Below are 21,998 nucleotides of genomic sequence, written 5' to 3' on the forward strand. Positions count from 1 at the left end.
ATTGCCAATTGAGTGGTAAAAATCACACTGATCAAAATAGGAACACTGATGCATTTTAAAATGAGTGACAACCACTGATATTTAAACTTGCCATCTGTAACGCAGAATTTTCATTCATCCATTACAACCACTTATAGTACTCAGCAAAGCACTTCAAATAATTCAATAACTGTCAACCCAACAGAGAAACAACAACAGAGACCTTAACATGTACGCTGTGTAGTTAACTGTTAAATATGTAATAAATCTCTTGTGCGTTGGCTGCATGTAAAATCAACCTCGCCGGATATGTTTGTCAGTTCAGAAATCCTGCATCCTGGTTTTAATTGTCTACACAGGTGGGCTTCTATGTATCCTTTTGACCCTCAGGGCTGAATAAGGGCCCCATTATGAAAGTCAAAGGTCAGTTTAGTGCTTGAGGCTAATTGATTTGTGGGGTGCTTAGATATGCATATCCCATGAATCACGGCAATCAGAGCTAATCAGCGTGATTATCCATATATTTTAACACGTGAGGTCGTCATTCTTGCATTAACTCACGTCCAGTCCCTTAGCTCTAGAATTAAAGAAAACTGTTATTGTTCCAGTAATGTGTAAAGAAAGGTAATGACTATAAATTAATTGTAATTTCTTTGAGCGCAAGCTTTTATTATTTAACAGAACCCTCTGTTTAACAGGCTTACATACCACAAATATACATCCAAGACGCGTCAAGAATTATACCTCAGACGCTCTTTGGAGACGTAATCACTGCCAGATGTCTGTCGGTCCTCTCCCCTCTAACCTCTGACTGCTTTCCCTGTCTCTGACTCAGACACGAGGGAGGACGACAAGATTCAGGGAGTAGCTCCCTTGCCTGCCGCAGGAGTGAAGCACAGAAGGAGGTCACGCGGTGTGAGGAGCCGAGACGGGGCCGGGGGGAATTCCCTGTGGTACGTTAATCAATGTAAAGGATAAACAAAACATGACCACAAGAGCTAATGCATTAATGTGGAAACGTCTTATGAGATAACTGCGGCGTGCAACACTCCAGCTGTTAGGGATCGTCACCAGGAAACGCTGATTATCATCCCGGTACCAAGACTACACAGTACACAGTATTTGTTTTTAGTTCGTGATTATATCGTGAAATCATCAGTGCCATAGTTCAGCAAGGATAAAGTCTCTGCTTTTCTCCATTTTTCCTTTTTCACAAACAAAATTTGCATGTCCAATTTCACCAGTAAGTAAAAAATATACTTATAGACTATTTTTTTATTTAGAATGAATAAATCTGGTGCTCTAAGTAGTATTCACAGCAGCAGTATGCTGCATGTTCAAGTCCATTCCTTTTTTAAATGGAGTGCAGCTCATTGTGTTTTTTAAGAGTAACAACTTGGACGTCCCTGGAGGTCTTTGGCTTCCTGAACATCCAATATATTTTTGTCCAAATAAAGAATGTGGAAATTTTCAAGTGTCTGACTCTAACAGGTGCAGCCCTGGTTAGGAACATGTGTGTATATGTGTGTGTGTGACAACCTTAACTGTATTAACCCATCACAACACCACAATAGAAGGATGATTAACCTTGGGTACGGTGGGACAATGGTGGCACTAATCCTGGCGCCTACTTTTAGCCCATCGGTTATGTGAGCTGTGCACCATGTGAAGGCCCTATTGGTCAGTGAAGCCTGGAAATGAAAGGTCTGCAACCCAATGGAATACCAGTGAGCAATAAGTATAATTAACCATGGTTAATTCTCCCTCAGCTCTTTCCACGTTGGAGGTCCCTGCATTGAGAAAAGGCGGAATCTGTAATTAAGAGGCAAATTAAAAAGGCACGTTCAGCGTAGAGACCACCTAGAGACACTATGGTTTGTGCTGCACCAAGTTTTCTTCTGGTGAAGATTTAAAAAAAATCTTACAGCTTAAAGGTTTTTTTTAATTCTTATTATTTGGTGACCATGTTTAAACAAATTTATACATGTACAATCTCATTCAGTGTCTGAACGTTAATATATGTACTATGCATACTTTTACTTTTTACAGCTATAGACAGAAAATACAGTATGTGTTATACAGTACACAGTCTGATACACAGGGGTCAAATATATGGCCTGCGGCCCATAAGGGAGCCAGAAGGTGTAATGTGGCCTGCAGCATGGATTTGAACAGCAGACAGCAATGTGCCTAAATTGTACTTATTTTTCTTAAGAAATTTTATTTTTTAAAGGGTAGTTTATTAAATGTAAACATTCTCCTTATTTACTAGTTCTTCTTTGTACTAAAACAAATGCAAAAAATCCAGAGTTGTTATGCTGTTATCTTACTGGGCCTGCGCACTTTGTGGTTAAACTGGGCTGTACGTGAACTAAAATGAGTTTGACATCTCTGGTCTAATACAATACTCTCTTTAACAATGGCCTCAATAGTAAACATGCAATTATTATAATGATTTAAAGAATTTCTAAAAATATCAACATAATTGCATTCGATGAGGCCCCATTAGCTACTTTTATCATTTCATTCATGTTCGTTGTGGTTCTGGCCAGATCGCAACCTTGCTTTTAACACACAAATCCCAGTTCATTACCCTTTATAAACATTAAGCATTCACATAAAGAAGAAAAAACATAAATACCTTGCTCAGTAGTTCTGCGAGGCGCTCTATGAGGAATACAAATGGGCCCGGTGCCCTACATCAAAGCTGAAAACAACACAGCTAGCAATCAAGGGAAATAAGTGGAGGGATTAAGTGTTCTGGAGTGAGGGGGAGTAAGAAGAGGAGGGGGAGGAGGAGGAGGAGGGCAAGGGAAGAGGTTGTTCCAATTGAAATAGCAACTGGATATGATGGACATTTGGGGAAGGAGTGGGAGCAAAGCATGTGTCGCGATGGCGGACAGCTCTTGTCAGACTACCGTCACGTGGGTCTGTGTGTAAACGTGCTATCTCGTGCTTTGGAAAGTATAAATAGCATAAGCATTTTGTGAATATAAGACTTAGCCACCTGTGGCTGAACACCGCAGAGGCATTTCATCCGAGTTCACAGTTAATATCTATAATGGTTTCTTTTTTGCCAGAACCGTTTGCCGTGTTATCTGATCCCAGATCTTTATCAGGTAACTGGCCTGGGCAACATCTGGAAGTTCGTCAAGGAAACCCCATCAGTCTTTCCTGACTGAGGTTTGTTATCTTCACTTTTGCCCACTTGGTCTTCACAGCTGTGTTTACAAGTAGCACGTCATGTTCAAATCGTCTACAGATGTTTTTACAATCCATCCCTAAGAACCCCAAAGTGTTGATCACGGCTTCCGTGGTTGCTTATGCTGCATTTCAGCGAGACTTTCAGCGCAGCATCCCAACAACAACTTTGCACTAATTAAAGGTTCAAGGAAAGGATTTATATACAAAATCTCCATGTTTTCAAAAAAATAAAAATAACACAGCTCTAAAAGTCTAACAGCTAACTTTTACCTTTCGAAGCGCTTTTTGCTGGTCAGACCAACGTGGAGTTATAATTATGTCCTAGACATTTGGAACACGCACCCATGGGCTTCCTGATAGTGGAAAGCTAAGACTCTGTGTTTATCAGTGCTTTTAGGGTCTGTCCGACAAGAGCCAGATTGTAAGCAGGAATGTGTCTAGGCCGTAACTGCTCTGTCAAAGACCTCACTATCAGTTCCCCGGTCGTCTGAGAGCTTTGTGTTAAGCATGGAAACACTAAAGGCATTGGGTCTGTATGCTGTGGTTTTGAAAATTAAAAGCAACTGATAGTTAATGCTGCATCCTGTTAGCTGTCCAGATAGCTTCTATAGTGAGCTGGGTTCAGTCTAGAGCAGCGTTTCTCAGGTCAAGGACCCCCAAACTGTTGGAGACATTAAGTAGGGAACCCCCGGCCTATTATATGTGTTCTATATTAAATTCCTCCTAGTGCTATTAACAAATATACATTATTATCATTTTGCATTCAATATTAAGCTATCCCCTATCACTTTACTAAAATATGTTGGATTCATGTTAATGGGTACTAAAAGAAATTTAAATTTGTAGGGGAAGCAAATATATATATAAAAAATGTCTGTCAACCAAAAGTTTTGAAACCCCCTGCAGTACCTGCGTGGACCCCCTGTTGAAGACCTGTAGTCTACGGTCATGGAAGCATGTGAGGAATAACAGTGCCTAAAGTTGTAGTCAGATAGAAGCACAATTTATTTCTGTATCACAAATTCAAACGCTCAAACATCTCCCAACACAGCAAGTGTACAGATGTTAGCTGCATGATAGCTGTTAGCTGGGTGAGCTGGCGAAGCAGTTGAGCTGATGGCTGATTTCAGAAAATCTGAAACTCTAGCAGTTAACGGTCTATGCTTTTTTTGGAACATTGATCAAGATGCTTCATCCAGCTGAAACATGTCCAGCCTGCTGGCGATGTTGACATTGACTCAACACAATAATCTATTATAAAGACACGATCTGCATTTTCGACCATCAGCTGAACTTGCAGCAGTTGTTTCGGATCCAATTGACCCTTTGTCGCCCCTCCTGACTGGTCTGTTGACCACCACCAACCAGAGGGCTCCCACTCAAGCCCACTTGTCCTATGTTACTGTTTAGACAAACAATAACAATGCAGTGGCCCATTCCAATACAAAAACATTGTAAACACGCAGACAAAGTTAGTATTAAAACAAGAGTGTGTACAATGGGGGAATTTGAACACTTTGCCTTCTTGTCACCTCCAGCCTCTATTATCACAAGTTTAATTTGTTTTCTACGGGAATGATCTCCACTTTGGTATTGTTTGTCTGCAACAGTAAAATATGAAATTGAGACTTGACAAAGAGCATATTTTTACTGTTGCAGACAAACAATACCAAAGTGGAGTTCATTCCCATAGAAAACAGCCCTCTGGTTGGTGGTCAGGACGCCAATCAGAAAGCCAACAAGCCTGTACTCTGCAACTGACGGCAATTTATGCACAATGCATTTGTTCAGAAGAAGAATATTTTCAATATAGTCTAGACTAGAGAATCTATGTTGACGTATATCCGGAGGTCTCCATTGTTATCTGACACTTACGCCAGTGTTACTTAAGCCCAAAACTGCAGAAGCATGCAGGTCCAGGTACCTCATGGAGGAAGCTTAGAAACCTTTTTTTAACTGGGCAACTTCCATTGGAACTCAACACAGAACAACATAGCTGTAACCATCATTTCCCTTTCCCATTATGTGTGTGTGTGTATGTGCAGACAAATGGAGACCATATTTCTACCACATTAAAATATGTATATATTAACGTATAAATACGGTTTACATCCCAGTTTTTTAAACGTTGGAAAGCCAAGTAGAGCTCATAATGTTCGGTTTATGGGAAGCTACAGACGAAGGGTCTTTATTTTCCCATAACAGAAAAGGAGCTTAAAAAAGAATGGTCATTCCATAAATCTACATTATCTAAATAAATCAAAGAGGAATACAACCAGAACAGGGGTAATATAAATCAGTTTATCAGTTTATACATATAAGGAGCCCACTTGGAGCCTCGCCCAGGGGCACTTCAGCCATGGAGATAGGGTGGTCCCAAGTCCAACTCTCCAACCATAACCCATGATGTTAAATGCATAATTGATACTGTCTTTGAAGGTGAATTGCAGGTTCTGTAATTGCCCGAGCTTTTATTCTTCTTTCGTGGTAGATTGTTCATGCGAGTTCCATCGGTAGTCCTTAAAAAAATTAACCGTTCTTCTAGATGCTGCCGGTACGATGACTCCACACATCGCTGAATCACTTTCAAGCCTCCCCTCATCTATCAGCACATTTCTGAAATAAACTGGCACCACAGTCCCGATATCTCCTCTATATTAAACGTAATGATGTTCAGACTGACAGCCTTACCTCCTCCTTGATTGCGTCTGGGAGTGCTGATGCTGGTAAGACTGAGTCATCTGTTAGAAGATTTTGGGAACTGTTAAGACAAAGTCTGGTTGGAATGCAGTTCGGAGACATGAACCAGCGAAAAATGTAATACTCATGGCGCCGGACAGTTCATGCGCAGCCATGTTGCATGGCTCATGGTATGACCCACGCGAAACCCTCTACCTCTGTAACTCTGGTGGCGAATCAAGTTAAAGAGGAGTCATAAAATAAAAAATAAAAAAGGAATCCCTGTGACACAGTATAAATTCTTTTTATGTGTTAAATTGTGTACCTGTGATGTGTGAGTTCGGGTCAGACGAGAGAGGAAAATTTACGTAATATAGGTCGGAGCAAGAATCCAAAAAACGCAACTGAGCAAGAACGATTACACAAGACGGCAGACAGTGACTAAATGCGGTCGTTCACCACCACTTCCCATTTGCGTTTCGCATCACGACTGAAAACCCTGATGTAATGTCCAGCAGACATAATGAAGAAAGTCGCAGGAACATAAAAATGACAAATTCTCAAGAACACAGACTTCTCTACAGACTCTTTTCGCCAACTGTAGTTGCCACCACTTCATGAACCGACCCTCATACTAATTAAAAGAATCTGTTAATATAGTAAATCCCTAATCTGTGGAAGCTCCTCCATCTAGACCCACGTTTTTACTGGCGCCGCAACTTGTTGTTTGTGTGAACCATATGTCCCAAATTAATAACGCCAGGCAGTACGCTGAGCCCTCTCAACTCTGTCACTGCTCTGTCACAGTAGGATTGGCCTCAAACTTATTCTCTACCTCCCTCTCCGTGCCTCTTCCCCTCTCTGTCTCTCTCTCACACTCACTCTGTTCTTTCTGTTTTCGCACAAGTGTCCCAGTTAAGAAATTGCTTACATCCCACTCAGTCTGGGGCTGGATTGAAATTTCCCATAGGGTATGTACCAATATGCAGAGAGCACACTTCGACAGATGCCATCAGAGAACAAGCATATGAATTACCAGGCAGCCTGCCATCTTTGAGTTCAGACAGAATGGCATTAATACCTGATTACGATCCAAACAACAACACAACAACAACATGAAAGCCAAAGCAACTGGGAGCAGGTAAAGGTTTCATCATTTATATATTAATGGATTTACTAACAAAGACTCTACTCCCCCCCTCTCAAAAGTTAAAATGTCATAGACGTTGCCAACAATCGGGGAGAGGGAGGGGTGTGGGGGTGTGGGGGGTGAGGGGGAGGAGGGGGACTAGGGGCGAGGAATCAGATGCCGTCAGCAAATCACGTTCCAATAAATTAAATATTCGCCACTGCTGACCATAACTAATTCAGAAGCCATGATATATTCATGACTACAATTAAAGAAAACACGATCCCTTTAATTTCAAATGGCTGTAAATATTGGCATTACCCAATTAAGTCACATTTGACTGTAGGAAAAGCACCTGCGAATGAACCAGGCTGGAACTACGTTTCCTAGGAGGAAAGAATGAAAGTTTCATTAGCAACTTAAAAAAAAAAGAATACAACCGTGAAACTATACATGCACCACAGCAGCACTAGCGGGGATCCTGTTAAGTTTTAACTCACCTATACTGCAGTTTTACATTATTAATTTTTAAGAAATTATATTTTTAATGAAGAAAACTGATGCTTTTTTGTTTCTTTCTTTTTTAAATCTTTTTGTAAGATGAGAGAATAAAAACACACAATAGTGAATGAATTATACTTTTTTTCTCCTGGAAGAAAGAAAGAAAGAAAAAAAAAAGAAAGAAAGCTTTAAATCAACAAACGTGAACAGAGGTTTTCATGTGTTTGCATTATAAACTCATGAGCAACGTCAGAAGATCTTCAGCCTGAGGGTCTCAGGGCCACAGCCTCTCAGCGTTGTGTCTGTGCATCATGTGTGTTTGTACAGAGTGTGTATGTTGCGTTCTTGTCACTCTCGCCAAGATGCCTCTTTCATCTTTAAAACTTTTTCTGTATCTCTCTACCTCTTCCCGCTCTATATTACAATTTACAGCTTAATCGAGCTATGCTCAAAATTCAACTTTCTGACTACAGTCATTGTCCCAGTTTACATGCAGCGCAAGAAAATCGAATAATTGTTCTCCTCTTCCACACTAGGTGGCGATACGTGTCTTTTCAGAGGGATAATACCACGTTAATACGGCCCGATTTCCGGTTGACCTATTACGTGATAAATTAATGAAGAGTCGTTCATGCGGCAGACCGGCATTTCAAACAACAACCGCACGGAAAATAGTAAATTTTTTTAATCTCATACGTAACATTCGCGCCACTTCTGGTGCAGGTAAGATCCGCGCTATCCCTCTGACGGTTCTTCTAGCGGCTCCGTTTCTCTTCTTCTTCTTCTACGATCGGCTTTCTTGGACGTTTTTGTTCCGGGGTCACACGCCAGCGCAGCGGTGGTGGAGCATGCGCACACGCATTATCCGTTTGAAAACTCCGATTCCAATCGCATTATCTGGGTGTCTCAATGGGATAATGAGAACTCAGATTTCAATCGGAGTAACGTGTTTACATACACTTAAGTTCTCCTGTTATGGTCCGATTAAGACAATAATTCGTTTTTTTCACTTGCATGTAAACGCTATGTAGTTGCACTGACCTTCATGCTCTCTCATAGCCGCCACTACACCTCAAACATAACAGACAAAGTTCAAAGCTCGACGTCAGCAGAGGAACATGGATGGAAAGAATAGCTCTGCTGGATTAAAAACAAACTACTGAGCAACATCCGATCTTTGACCCTGAAGGTCTCAGGGCCACAGCCGGTCAGTGTGTGCGCGCCCGTGTGTCCGTATTCCTCTTTCTTTCATCGTGCAGTGTCTGCGTGTTCACTGATAAATATCCGGTTTTTACCACGCAACTTACACAACCTAGTATCAGATGTTCGTGAATGGGTAAATAACGTTGATTCACTCATTCACGGACACTGAACATTTACCAAAATTATTTGTAAGATCAGAGCAAGATAAAATAAGATTCAATATAAATATTTATCGTGGTTTCACGCTCACATTTGTACTCATTCGACATTTTAATGTGTTCACTGGAGAATTTTTAACAACTCTATGCAGATATCTAGCAGGTAAAGAGTTTTTTTTTAAATAACAAAATAGAGTGGTTTTCCCTCTTTCAGCAGCTGCTGTATCAGCTCTTTGCCGTTGCATAATACAGACTGCGGTGGCTTTGATCGGCCTCTTCCTGCTCTCAGCGCGCATCATGATAGATGGTCCATTTCGAAATCCATAATGGACGCTGACGTACCAGCTCTCTTCCCTCCTGACACCGAGCTGTCTTCTCCCATCAGTCAGCCGTCTAATCGGCTCAGAAAGCACTCCCCTTGTTTGTTTGTTCTGCCTTTTGCGTACAGGTAAAACCAATTTATTTGCTTTCCAGTATTTTTAATTTAGATGTTTGGTGAATACAGGCTAGACCACATTTTCCCAAACGTATCATTTACTGAAGAGAGGTTCCTCAAACGTAGCAGGAGTGGGGGTAAAAAAAAAAAGAAGAAAAAAAAAGTGTGGTTTGGCCACCCACACTGTTGTCTGTAAAAGTAAAGCCTGGCTGATGGTTAGCTCCCACTTCCCGTCTCGGCACCCTCCCCCCCCCCACTCAAATGAAACAAACACAGCATCACAACACGGACGTGGACTTCCTCGTGCCTTCCTCCCTCCAGCCTAATCTCTGCTGCCTTTTGTGTGAGGAAACAGTTGCGTGTAACGTATACAAGACCTAACGTGAGTCAGACGGGATTGAAGAAGAAGGTGGGAGGGATTTAAGGAAAGGGGCAGATTGGAGGGGCTCCCAGATGCCCCTGCCCCTGTGTGTGCATGAGTGTGTGTGTGTGTGTTGCCGTGCCTCGGAGAAGACTGTCAGCAGGCGGTGCCTCTGAGAGAGAGGAGAGGAGGTGGGGTGGATGTTTCCAAAGGGGGGCCCAGTCTGTTACCAAAGGGAGGTGGAGATTTACTATCCCACCCAGTCAAAGTGTCTCACTGGTGCTCTGACACACACACACATGCAGAAATACACACACACACACACACACGGCTGAGGCACACACACCACTGCAAAAACTCTCCACAGGAAACTCTGAGCCATAATGCGAAGGCATCTCGGAGCAGACGGGTGCATTGCTCAAACCAAGTGGGATACGGTGCGACTTTGATAGTGCGTTAATTACTCATGTGATGTGATACAGATGTCTGGGGGGCTTCAGCTGAAAGTTTGCCTGACGGTTTCCGAGGGGGCCAGGCAGACATTTTAGAAGCGGTAGGTGAAAACCAAATGTATTTATTATTTATGGACGGATCAGTTTGCGTGCTGTCACAGATCCCAGCAGTGTCATGCTGATGCTAAACTGTGATGCTACTTGAAGGGCTGGCTGCTAAATAGTTCTTTGTGTACTTGGTGACAGCTGGGACTTTGAACAGGAACAACTCTGGGCTATAAGAGTTGCCTGCGCTGTGACATGATGAAAAGGGCTTCGCTATCCACCTGATAGTTTAAAACTTTATCTGGCAGTTTGGTGGAATGAACTGCTCCGATTTTGTCCAGAGATCTCGTGTGTGTGAGGAGGAGGAGGAGGAGGAGGAGGAAGAGGGGGAGATGGGGGGTTGTGGGGGATTCATAGCATAAGCATGTGTTTTTGCGGATTTGGATCTTCATCTGCTTTTTATTAAAACCCTTATACTCTCACAGCTGACTGGAAATCAGCACTTTTTCGCAGCTGAAAAAAAAACAAAAAAAAAAAACGAGTCCCACAAGTCTAAACCTTTCAATATTAGAAACAGAGGGAGAATGCAGAACTGAGGAGCTCATTCATCGCGGACGCACGCAAGAGGCTCATTGTCAAAAACCTCAGCGTGTAGCTGCAACATTATTGACACAAAGACATCCAGGAATGACTGAGGGCAAAAGATGTGCCCAATGTGCTCTGCTGATGCCCCATCCGCACTGTATGACCATAACTGGCTCTGGCATCTCCCATCTGTGCGCCCTTGGCAAAGCCTTTTTGAAGTCGTGAAGACGTTGTTAAACTTCCTCATAGGTTTTGTAAAGGGACAGTAACGCTGTCAAAGTTTCTTGTGCCTGACTTGATAGATTACACTTCGGTCTTGCCGTCTCTCTCCGGCTTTTCAAAAGGGATCTGGCAGAGTTGCTTTTTCTTTTTCACAAGTGCACGTTCTGAACATTTGTCCTCCTGTTTTCTGTTTTGTTGTCTCACCAGTGATATATACCGGGACAGCGTTTCAATCAGTGAAATCAAAGCGCTCGCTGCGTTCCATGATGGGCACCGCAGCCAGGCATATGTTGGTGCTAATGGCCTGTATGGCAGCCAGAGGAATGTGCCAGATAAACAGGGCCGATGCAGAGAAGGATGATCACCATCTCCCGGGCTTCCTCGTCCACTCCACCCTCCAGTCTCCGGCTTTCTACAGCACCGTCAGCCCGAGCGCGGGACCCCGCCGCCACGTGGGACCCAACTCCGACAACGGGACTGTCGCCACGAGGCCGATGCGCCCTCCGAAATGCATCGTATCTACCTCCATCAACAGCTATTTTAAGTACATCAACACCATCATTTCCATCGCAGTCTTCGTGATCGGCCTGGTCGGCAACGCCACCCTGCTGAGGATTATATACCAGCACAAGTGTATGAGGAACGGGCCCAACGCCCTCATCGCCAGCCTGGCCCTGGGCGACCTCATCTACATTTTCATTGACATACCCATCAACGTATACAAGGTACGGCCGTCGACCCGGTCCACGCATGTTTATTTGAACCTGCGCGTCACAGCTGAGCCCCTGAGTGACAGGTGCCGAGCTGCTGATACGATGAAATGCAGCAACAAAGGAGGTGAAAGATAAAGCGGAATATGACGGACGGGAAAAGGGAGTGGAAGAGGGAGGGCGGGAGGGGGGGTGTAAGGGAGGGGGCGAGTAGACGGGAAAGTGCAATCAGACGGACAGCGTTATCTTCCCCGCGTGGCCAGATTAGCGATGAGAGGGGCAGGGATATGACCGGCTAAATAAACACGGGGATCGGACACACGCCTTTGGCCTCGTATTGACCTGAGATATTAGTCATTAACCCTAATTTAGCAGCTTTATTAAATACTAGTTGTCAAGGGATAAATCCAAGTGGGGCTGGAAAGTGAAAGGGTAAAAATGTAACACATAATCATTAAAAGCCACGTTAAGTAGTTGTCTGGTGACTTTCCGCGTGTCTGAGAGCCCTGTCACTCAGTCTCAGGTTCGTGTGACTCACAGCACTTTCCTCAAACTTGGGACCACTTTGCAATTCTGAAGTGTTTAATGATGATACATCGTCACAGGCCTCCCGCCTCAGTTTGATTTACGCCCGTAAACACTGCCGCGGCTTTGCGAAATAACAGAGAATGGAAACCAAACGAGACCATCGGTCAACCTGACCTCTGGAGCTCGTCTCATCGCAGGACGCCATTTTAACAAGAGAAAAATGAAGGGGGCCACCTGGTTGAAATTAACTCGGCTCTCTGTGGGCGCAGGGCTTTGTAGTGGGCGCAGCACATGTGCAAAGAGGAAACAAATATCCGACTGCGGGGAGAGGTTTGTGCGCAAACAGGCAAAAAAAAGGAAAGAATAAAAAGCCACGTCTGCGATGTTGAAACCCTCGTGTTCTCTTCCTCAGAGCAAGGACACTGTTCCCCAAAACACTGTCCTTTTTTTCCCTCTTATACAAAACTGTCCCATGAAGGAGAAGTGCCACTCTAGTGCCAAAGCAAGAGCCTTTGTTGACATGGCCTTGGCTTATTTTAGCAAGGCAAATAATCAGAGAGTAGATTGTGGAAAGTTGAGTTCACCAGTTCTTTTGTTTATCGGAGGAGTGAATGTGCTGCGTGATGCTTAATGGATTAATGAGCTCCATGTGGTTTAGATTAATAGCAGGCTCCCAGATTACTTAATTAAAATCCCTTAAACTGATACATTAACACAAACAAACAGCGACGTAACGACAACTCCGCGCGTGTCCAACAACGGAAGATAAATGGTGCTGGGAATGCAGGTCTGAATTCTTTGCAGATAGCAGCGAGCGCTGTCGTGACCGCTCTGTGTTTCCCTTCCAGCTGCTGGCGACACACTGGCCGTTCGATGACACCACTTTTGGCCTGTGTTTGTGCAAGTTCGTGCCCTTCCTGCAGAAAGCCTCCGTGGGCATCACCGTGCTCAACCTGTGCGCCCTCAGCGTGGACAGGTCAGTGCTGCTCCACCAAGGGCTTGTGTTTGTCACAAATGGAATTTCAGGTATTGTCACTCATTGTCCATTAACAAAGAGGTATCACGAGGGTTATCGTGTTTTCATTCAACCCCCACAGATTTTCACTGAACCCACATCTTTTTTATGTAAAACATATTTGCTCAGATGCTTCGTGACTCAAATGTGTGTTTTTCCCACTCCCACACTGTTGCGCAGAATTCAAGGACGCAGCAAAATGACTGCATAGAACTTTAACCAGCACGAGTCCTGGATATTTACTTGTTTTGTTTTTAGGAATCTAATAAAGACAGAGCACACTAACTAGTTGCCAGTTCATTAGGTACACAAGTAAAAATTAATGCCTTCCAATAGAACAGTCCTGAACAACAAAGGTTGTAGTATTCAGCATTAGTTCAAAATAACGCAGTGCTGTGTGGATTGTACTGTGTTTTCATAAGTGACGCTGAGGTTTGTGGTGCTATTGAACAACACTGTGATGCACCGACTCATGTTTCTATTTTCTGTTACTTTGACGAGCCCCATTTTAGTCAGTAGTGTAGGCTGAATAACAGAAATGCTTTAGTTTTGAATTCAGTCCAGTTCAACAGTTCCTCTGGGACGATGATGTTGAATCAATCACCACCTTCCCTACACTGTTACAACATAAGCTGAACATTACGACAGATGGGGATTTACACTGTGTGTTATCATATTAGAATTGAGATTTTGATTTGATTTGAGGGTAATGACAGGAAGACTTAGATAATGACTTTCAGGAAACTCGTTAGGTCACCACTAATTGTCTACTGGTACAAGTAATTGACCTCTCCTATCCTTGTCAGCGATATTTCACGTCTTTATTTGGGATTAGTTGCATTTATTTATTTATTCTATTTACTCGTGACATTAACATCACTTCCACCTCGCAAGCGTACCGCCGAGTTCCTTTTTTTTTGATAGCACCTTAATAGAAATTCCGCAATGAATAAATGATGGCCGTGAAGTGCTGAAGCTCAGTGTCATTTCACTTTATGGACTAGACACAACTTTAAAGATAAGAGGCTCTGATGCGCCTCCAAGGTTCAGCGAGGCAGGGCGTTCTAATGACCTCTATCAGGAGAGAAAGGCTGCGGCGCTGCACCATCAAGAGCAGATGCTCTCCATTTGTTTCCAGGAAATGTGTAACATATCTTAGTCTGCGTGCATTATGAAAGTACTCAAGTCCCCTTTGTATCTTTTCAATGTTGGAGGAAGAGGAAAAAGGTGGATACATTACCACTTAGTAAAATATAAATAGCGCCATGTTGTCGAACAGAGAAATTCAAATGTGTCATGAAAAATATATTGTTTTTGCCATAAAATCTTGATGCACGATTTTACTAAAACATTTCGACAAGTGGTTTCCATTAATGAAACAAACAAGCAAACAAGTATTCAGCGCACGCGGAGCACAAGCCAACAGACAGGCCTCTCTCTGCCAACGTGGGGCCGGTCTGTTTGGAGGCATCACGAAAATATAAATATTAGATATTTAAGATAAACAATTGATCATCTCTCCTCGTTAATTCTTAACATTCAGATATTCTTTGCTGACTGAGCAGTGTGTTGAGCTTGGTGCACTGCCATGCATGAAGGAAATGGCGGTGATTCTCAGTTTGTAAAGACAAAGAAATTGGTGAATTTACACATTTTTTGCCCATGTAGCAGCAACTGGAAGCAAATGTACGGAAGACTATTAGGGCCACCCATGAGAAAAGAAATAAGAGGAGGTAGATATGTTTTTCACCATGCAATTTGAGAAAAAAGAGAAATTCTGAGAAATTTTGAGAAATAAAGTAAAAAATTTGAGAAAAAAGTCAAAATACAATTTCGAGAATAAAGTAAAACTTTTGAGAAAAAAGTCGAAAGTAGAAGCAGACCTTAAACCGTATGATACCGCTGATACTCCGCAGAATTGGGACATTGGGACAATGAATTGGGCATTGGGACTAAATTAATAATTAATTAATAAAATTTTTAAATTGTATTGTGAATATTTTTTGCTGTATTGCTGATATATTATATTGGACTGTACCATACGCATACGTACAACCGGTTTAAAAGTCTACTTTCTACTTTGGACTTTTTTCTTGAAATTTTGACTTTTTTCTCCAAAATAAATTTCAAATTTTTTCGTGAAATTTCCACTTTTTTCTCAAAGTGCATGATGAAAAAAAAATCTGCCTTCTTAAATTTTTTTCTCATGGGTAGCCCTAATACTCTTCCGTACAAATGAACCCTCATAGACCTACTGATGCATTATATTTTTTATTCACATCACATTCAAATAATACTAATGGTGTTATTTTTATCCTAGAATTGCTTTATTGTATCGTCTTACTGCAGTAACTCAATATCCTGTACTCATAGTGCTTTAATCAGTTTAAGATGTTTAGTGTCCATGTTATCCTCAAAGCCACATGCTGAATGTTAACTCGGTTTCCTCTTGGGATTCAGGTACAGGGCTGTAGCATCCTGGAGCAGAGTGCAGGGAGTGGGCATCCCTCTCCTGACAGTCATTGAGATCGTCTCAATTTGGGTGCTGTCACTCGTCTTGGCAATACCGGAGGCCGTCGGTTTCGACATAGTCACCTTCAACTACGACAACAGGACCATACGCACTTGCATGCTCAACCCCAAGAGTGACTTCATGATGGTACGCTATTGTCATTCCTCTTACCAGCTTTGGATAACAAAACTGCAGTTGAGTGTTTTTGCGTCCCGTTGTTTAGCTTCTAATAAGGCCAAGATGTGCTGTAAAGAAGTACAATGTGGTGAATTTTGTAAAACGAAGACAAAACAGCACTGCACTAATGAGATAGGAAGCGCACCTGCGTGAGGACCTACTTATAATGAAAGTGCAAGTTCAGCTTCCATGATCTCAAAAAGTGTGTGTTGTTCTTCTTGGGGAGTGCTTTTAATGGACGGTAGGTGTGCCCACATGCTATTTTGATCCGGTTTGGGCGTACGTATTTTTATGGTGCAGATGAAACTGCGAGAACGATCACCTACAGCATTTCCTGCTTCTGCGATGAATAATTTAAAATCCAACGAAATCAAAACACAAGACGATTAGAACATGAGAAAGCCAGAATGCAACCTAGTCACCCTCGAAGGGTGCGCCACTCCACCCAAACTCGCTGCAGTCAATATTTTGAGTAGAGTATCACTTAACGAAATAAACCTGCCCTACTTACTCTCCCTCTCCGTGATTGTGGCCTTTTCACATCCTTGGAGCACATAATTGATTGCAGGCCAAGTGCAATTACTGCAGCCTGGGGCCTCAAGCTGAGCCACATGTGTGCACCCATTCCAGATCTCACCCAGCTCTGAGTACCACGTGAAGGCTTCAGGAAACCTCTTAACGCCATTACTGAATAGTACACTGTGTGAAAACACGCAGGATTTTGTTTCCTTTGCAGACACCAAACTCTGGAATGGATCCACAAGATAAAATACTCAAGGACGTTGAGCAATAAGTTTCGATCACGTTTGCGCGGTTCGAAAATTGTGGTGTATTTAAAGAGAATATTTCACATGTTTCTTTACAACCACAGGCGACAAAAGGCCCCTATTATACACAGCATAATTGGAATCGGGTTGATATCTGCGTGCAGAGCAGCAGTTATGTGAATTTCATTTGCACTGGAGTACAGGGGTAGTCTGGTGGTGTTTCGGGTCTTGGACCTAGTCAGGCGTAATGATTTCCAGTTCACTTTCATGGCCCAGAATCACACGTCCTTTAAGGCCCGATATCAATGTCAGCTGCAGAAATCTGAAGAGTGATGCGGCCTGAGGATGAAAGGAAACACAAGGCAGTGACAAACAAAGATTTTAGAACAATCAGTCAATCAGACTTTATTTGTATAGCGCTTTTCATACAAAATTCAACTCAAAGGGCTTTACACAGTAATCCCACCTGCAACCCAAATCCCCCCACTCCCCGAAAGCCCCCACCATTTCTCCAACATAGACACAGACCCACACATCTGTGAAGCACAACAAATAAGAACAGCATTCGTCAAAGTAGGAGGAAGAACTGTGGAAATGCTACTGTGAGTGAGGAAACATTAGGGGCCGGATAAAACCAACAACAGCAAGGTGAAATGGGTCAATAAATAAAAACTCCAAATTAGTAGAAATAGACGGAAGAGCACAAACTTTAGCATCTTTGACAGCGTCCTGTGAAGTAGATCCATGGGTTAATCAGATGCTTTATTCATCGTTATGAATCAATGCAGAGCCATAAAGATAGAGCTGTTCCTAGACAATTTTTGTGTGTGTGCCTGTGTCAGGGTACATCCTGCCTTCAAGGAGTGTCATGGTGGGTGGGAGGTACATGTCTAAATAATGTCCCCTTGAATGCCAGCTCCAAAAGTTTTCCAGCAGAATATGGAATTGTCATTGTCCCATCAGTGATTTTAATATCCACGCATATTGGAGATGTAGTCATCATGGTGTACGTGGTTTAGAAAACCTCCCTCGTTCTCTACGTCTACGTTTTTTTGTTTTTTTTGCATTTGTTTTATTAAATGTGTTTGACTGCATCTCTGCGTTGTGTCGACCTCCAGTTCTACAGAGATGCAAAGGACTGGTGGCTGTTTGGCTTCTACTTCTGTGTACCGCTGACCTGCACCGCCATCTTCTACACTCTGATGACCTGCGAGATGCTCAACCACAGGAACGGCAGCCTTCGCATCGCACTCAGCGAGCACCTCAAACAGGTTAGACGACACCTAAACCACTAAACCAAACTGCTCCTGGTTACAAGCGTTTATTCCATTGCTGTACATCTCCTCTCTAATGGTGGAGTCTTTTGTTTCCTGCGTGCAGAGGAGGGAGGTGGCCAAAGCTGTCTTCTGCCTCGTCCTCATCTTTGCCCTTTGCTGGTTCCCACTGCATCTGAGCAGAATTCTCAAGAAGATGATTTACTACCAGAATGATCAGATGCGCTGTGAGCTTCTCAAGTGAGTAGAGGTTGCTTAAATGTCTACAAGCAATGGACAAGAGGACATGAAACTGTTTTGTTTATAACGTTTGCTGTGACTATGAAGTTCAGAATCTCATCTTTTCACTGAAGTCAGAATATACTGAGCTTCTCAATGCCCACAGAATCTTACTCTGAGTATCTATCCTACTCAATATGAACATACACCGATCAGCCATAAGATTAAAACCATTGACAGGAGAAGTGAATAACACTGATTATCTTGTGACAACGCAATGTTCTGCTGGGAACAGTTTGGACCTGACATTCACATGGATATTACTTAGACATGTATCATCCACCTTGATTGATGCAGCCATCCCCAGCAGGATGCAGTTTATGAACAACCTAAAAAACGTGAAAAACAGCACAAGGTCTCAAACTGATCAAGCATCTGTTTGGAAGCATTGGAACAAGCCTGATCCACAGAGACCCCTCCCCTAAACCCATAGGACCCATAGCCCCCACACTACGAACATCCAGACACCACAGGACACCCTCAGAAGATCCATGTCCATTTTCTGATGAGTCACAACTTGGAGGCACAAGGGAGACCTACACAATATTAGGAAGATGGTCATAATGTTATGCCTGATCGGTGTAAGTTTCATTAAAGCTGACACCATTTTTTAAGCTCGTCGTGCCAAAGTAACAGAAAAGATTTAAATTTGTGGTGAAAATCATCGTCCTGTCTTTGATTTTCAGTTTCCTGTTGGTCCTGGACTACCTTAGCATCAACCTAGCAACAATCAACTCCTGCATAAATCCCATTATCCTCTACTTTGTCAGCAAGAAGTTCAAGAACTGCTTCAAGGTATCGTACTCCCCTGTCACACACACACACACACACACACACACACACACACACACACACACACACACACACACACACACACACACACACACACACACACACACACACACACACACACACACAATCAATCGCTCTCAATTTCCAGGCACTAAACCCTGAGATTTATTCTAGCCAGTAAACCAAACAGTGAACTCAACCCTTTGTCCATGACTCAGTGGCTGTGATGGTGATGACATTCCACGGCCGACATGTAAAAGCTGGCTAGAGATTTATGTAGCCGCTGAGGTCACACGCAACACATGTCTGTCGTGGGGTTGGAGATAAACCAGTCCTCATGTTTGCATGTTGAAAGTGGCAGCGGTTAAACGGACGAGCTCCACATATGGGAAACCCTCTCGGTAAACACTGCCATGCTAAAATTTTTCTCTTTCCTCTTTTCGCATGTTCTTCAAGTCGTGTTTGTGCTGCTGGTGTTACTCTGACAACCAGCTGAGCAGCATCGGGCCCATGAATGGCACCAGTATCCAGTGTAAAAGCCCTGAGCCCAACAACGTCCACACCGACCGCAGCATCAGGAAGGACAGCAACTGATCTATCACCTGAGGATTTTTTTTTTTTTAAAGCTTTCCACTGTCCCCAACAAGTGTTTAAAACGCAAACCAATACTCATCCTAAAATGTATACTTAAAAAAAAAACAAAAAACTTCTGATTAATACTCTCGGATCACTGGAGCAGCACATAAGTGTGGCAGGGATGGATTTGGAACTGGAATCAAAAGAAACAATGGTGTCCAACGCTCCGATGTTTCCTGATCCTTTCAGCGGGCTGGACTTCCGAAGACAAACTTCTGTTCCCACGCCCACGGACAATGACGGAGAAGCTTGCGAAGTGGGGGGAGAGCAGGATGAGGAGGAGGACCCTTTAAAAGGATGCAGCTGAATGCCGGCTATAAATGACTCAAGCTGGAGCCAAGCGTGCTATTCCTGTAAAGGGCAGCACTACTGGGAAGGATGCTACAGGAAGGAAAGAGCGGACTGCTCGCTGTCAGAGGGGATGATGGGAGACGAGCGCGCGGCGTCCTCAGAGGTCACCGCTGATGATGAAAAACAGGAAAGCACGTTACTGGCTCGAGCCAGAATTAGCGAGGGGTTGTTGTGCATGTTACTCGTTATTCAGTAAGCTACTATTTGATATAATTAGAAGATGTTTTGAAGTTCGAATTAGCTTGACTCCCGCTGCTTGCTCTAGGAAAAGGTGGGAAGATGACGATGATTAACATAAGCACCATCCACAGCCTCTAAACCTTCTGGAAATTAAAAAGTTAAAGATGTCAAATAGGAAAATCGGAGGCATGCTGAAGTAAACAAAAGCACAGATAACGCAGGTTTTTAATCCTCCATTTTCAGAGCATTCACTTGATGCATTGTGAAAAGCCGACATCACCACTGACCACAAACAATAGACGAGATTTTGTTTTTCCTCCTACAACACTGTGAACTTTGCCGTACATACTTATCATGTGACAGTTATGCTTGTGTAACCCATGGAGTGATAAATAAACACATGTATAGTGTCCTCTTTTGTAAACCGCTGTATTACCGTAACAAGACGTATTTTACTTGGACCACATTACAGTTGTAATGACGTAGACAGACGGTGTTTTTGAGAAAACAGTTATACGCCAAACTGGAGGAAAAAAAGAAAAGTTTTTTGTTGTTTTTTTTCTTTTCGGTGATTCATTTTATGAGAAGCTGCATATTCATTGCTCTATGACTGGAAACAGCTGGACTGGCTCTGTCCAAACTTAACAGGATCCGCCCCCTGTGCAAAAACACATAATGCCCGAAGTTACACTTAAGTGTGAAGTACCAAAGATTGGAGTTGTTCAAAAGCACGTGTGGTGGAGCTAACAATGGAGGAATGAAAGAGAAGTGACAAATTTACCCCTTGAGTCATTGGCAATGTAACAACTCTTTCATGCAGTGAGTAATTAGTCACAATATTTTTCAAAACGTTAAGTTCGGGACTGTTTCTAGGCACGGTGCAGTCACTTCCTGTAGCTTTAGATGTAACTGACAAGTAACTGTATAAGGATGTTTCTCCAAATTATAACCTGCTACAGTTTTTACGTGGAAATTGTACAAAACGACTATACTGCCTTATACTATTTGATATGTGAACCTGTGTAAGTTCAAAAATATGCTAGCATTTGTGTGTGTCCGTGTGTGTGTGGGTGTGCTTCCACTTTGTAAGTTGGAGTGTGTGTTTTTTTGTTTTTTTTTGCACACTTGTGTATAGAAACAAGCGACGTCTGTACAGCATTACTCTTACCACTACCCATAAAATCGTTTCACAGTAATCACTAGAAAACAGTTTGTTGTCGCTCATTGAACGCGCCGAATGACACGCGTTGATGCTGCTGCTCATACCAATAAATCAGTCTCCACTCTAAATAAACGAGGAGGTTTATTTGGCGGTATGTGGCCCGATTTACCAACGCACTGGTTTCCCAGCGAAGCCGCGGGGCCCTCCTTCTGTTTTTAATCTGCATCTGTGAGAAAGGGGCGTCTGGGAGTGATTTGAGACACACTGTGACCTGCTTGGCAGCTGAGCCCTAAGGGTTGCTAATGTCAGCAGAGAGGATGTGAACGGCTCGGACGGTGGGAATTTGATACATATAATTCACTTCTCATCTCTGCTGCCAAGAGAGGATGGAGGAGAGCAGAGCTCTTTGACCGTTGCATAGTTTCGGCCGCATCCGACACTGGGGTTCATCGGGATCCTATATGTTGCGCTTAAAACAGTGTCACGATGGATGTAAACAGCAGGGAAAAAAAAAAAACTGGATACGACCCAAATATTTATCAACAGCTTCCGTGTGACGCAATTCGATGTCTCCTTATCAGCGACAAAAGATGCCATTAACCCGGGATTAAACTCTCAGCGGCTGTCAGAAATAGACAGTTAACAGAGTGAGGGTGTAATC

The 21,998-nt window shown here is 43.0% G+C and overlaps 1 protein-coding gene across 1 annotated transcript; it reads left to right on the plus strand.

Moving 5' to 3' along the window:
* Positions 1–9,914: 9,914 nt before the first annotated feature.
* ednraa (endothelin receptor type Aa) lies at positions 9,915–21,465 on the plus strand. Its single transcript, XM_047578949.1, has 8 exons — positions 9,915–10,203; positions 11,162–11,679; positions 13,041–13,168; positions 15,668–15,866; positions 17,782–17,934; positions 18,044–18,177; positions 18,903–19,011; positions 19,465–21,465. Exons 2-8 carry the CDS (start codon positions 11,218–11,220, stop codon positions 19,600–19,602), a joined length of 1,323 nt encoding a protein of 440 aa, XP_047434905.1. The 5' UTR covers positions 9,915–10,203; positions 11,162–11,217; the 3' UTR covers positions 19,603–21,465.
* Positions 21,466–21,998: the final 533 nt, after the last annotated feature.

Source organism: Mugil cephalus, chromosome 2, assembly GCF_022458985.1.
Source record: "Mugil cephalus isolate CIBA_MC_2020 chromosome 2, CIBA_Mcephalus_1.1, whole genome shotgun sequence".
NCBI classification, from domain to species: Eukaryota; Metazoa; Chordata; class Actinopteri; order Mugiliformes; family Mugilidae; genus Mugil; species Mugil cephalus.

Excerpts from the sequence above, each read along its gene's own strand:
- ednraa (XM_047578949.1), top strand. The coding sequence starts at position 11,218 with ATGATGGGCACCGCAGCCAGGCATATGTTGGTGCTAATGGCCTGTATG. Across the intron at positions 13,169-15,667 it reads TGCGCCCTCAGCGTGGACAG|GTACAGGGCTGTAGCATCCT; the intron begins GTCAGTGCTGCT and ends CTTGGGATTCAG. Across the intron at positions 17,935-18,043 it reads TCAGCGAGCACCTCAAACAG|AGGAGGGAGGTGGCCAAAGC; the intron begins GTTAGACGACAC and ends TCCTGCGTGCAG.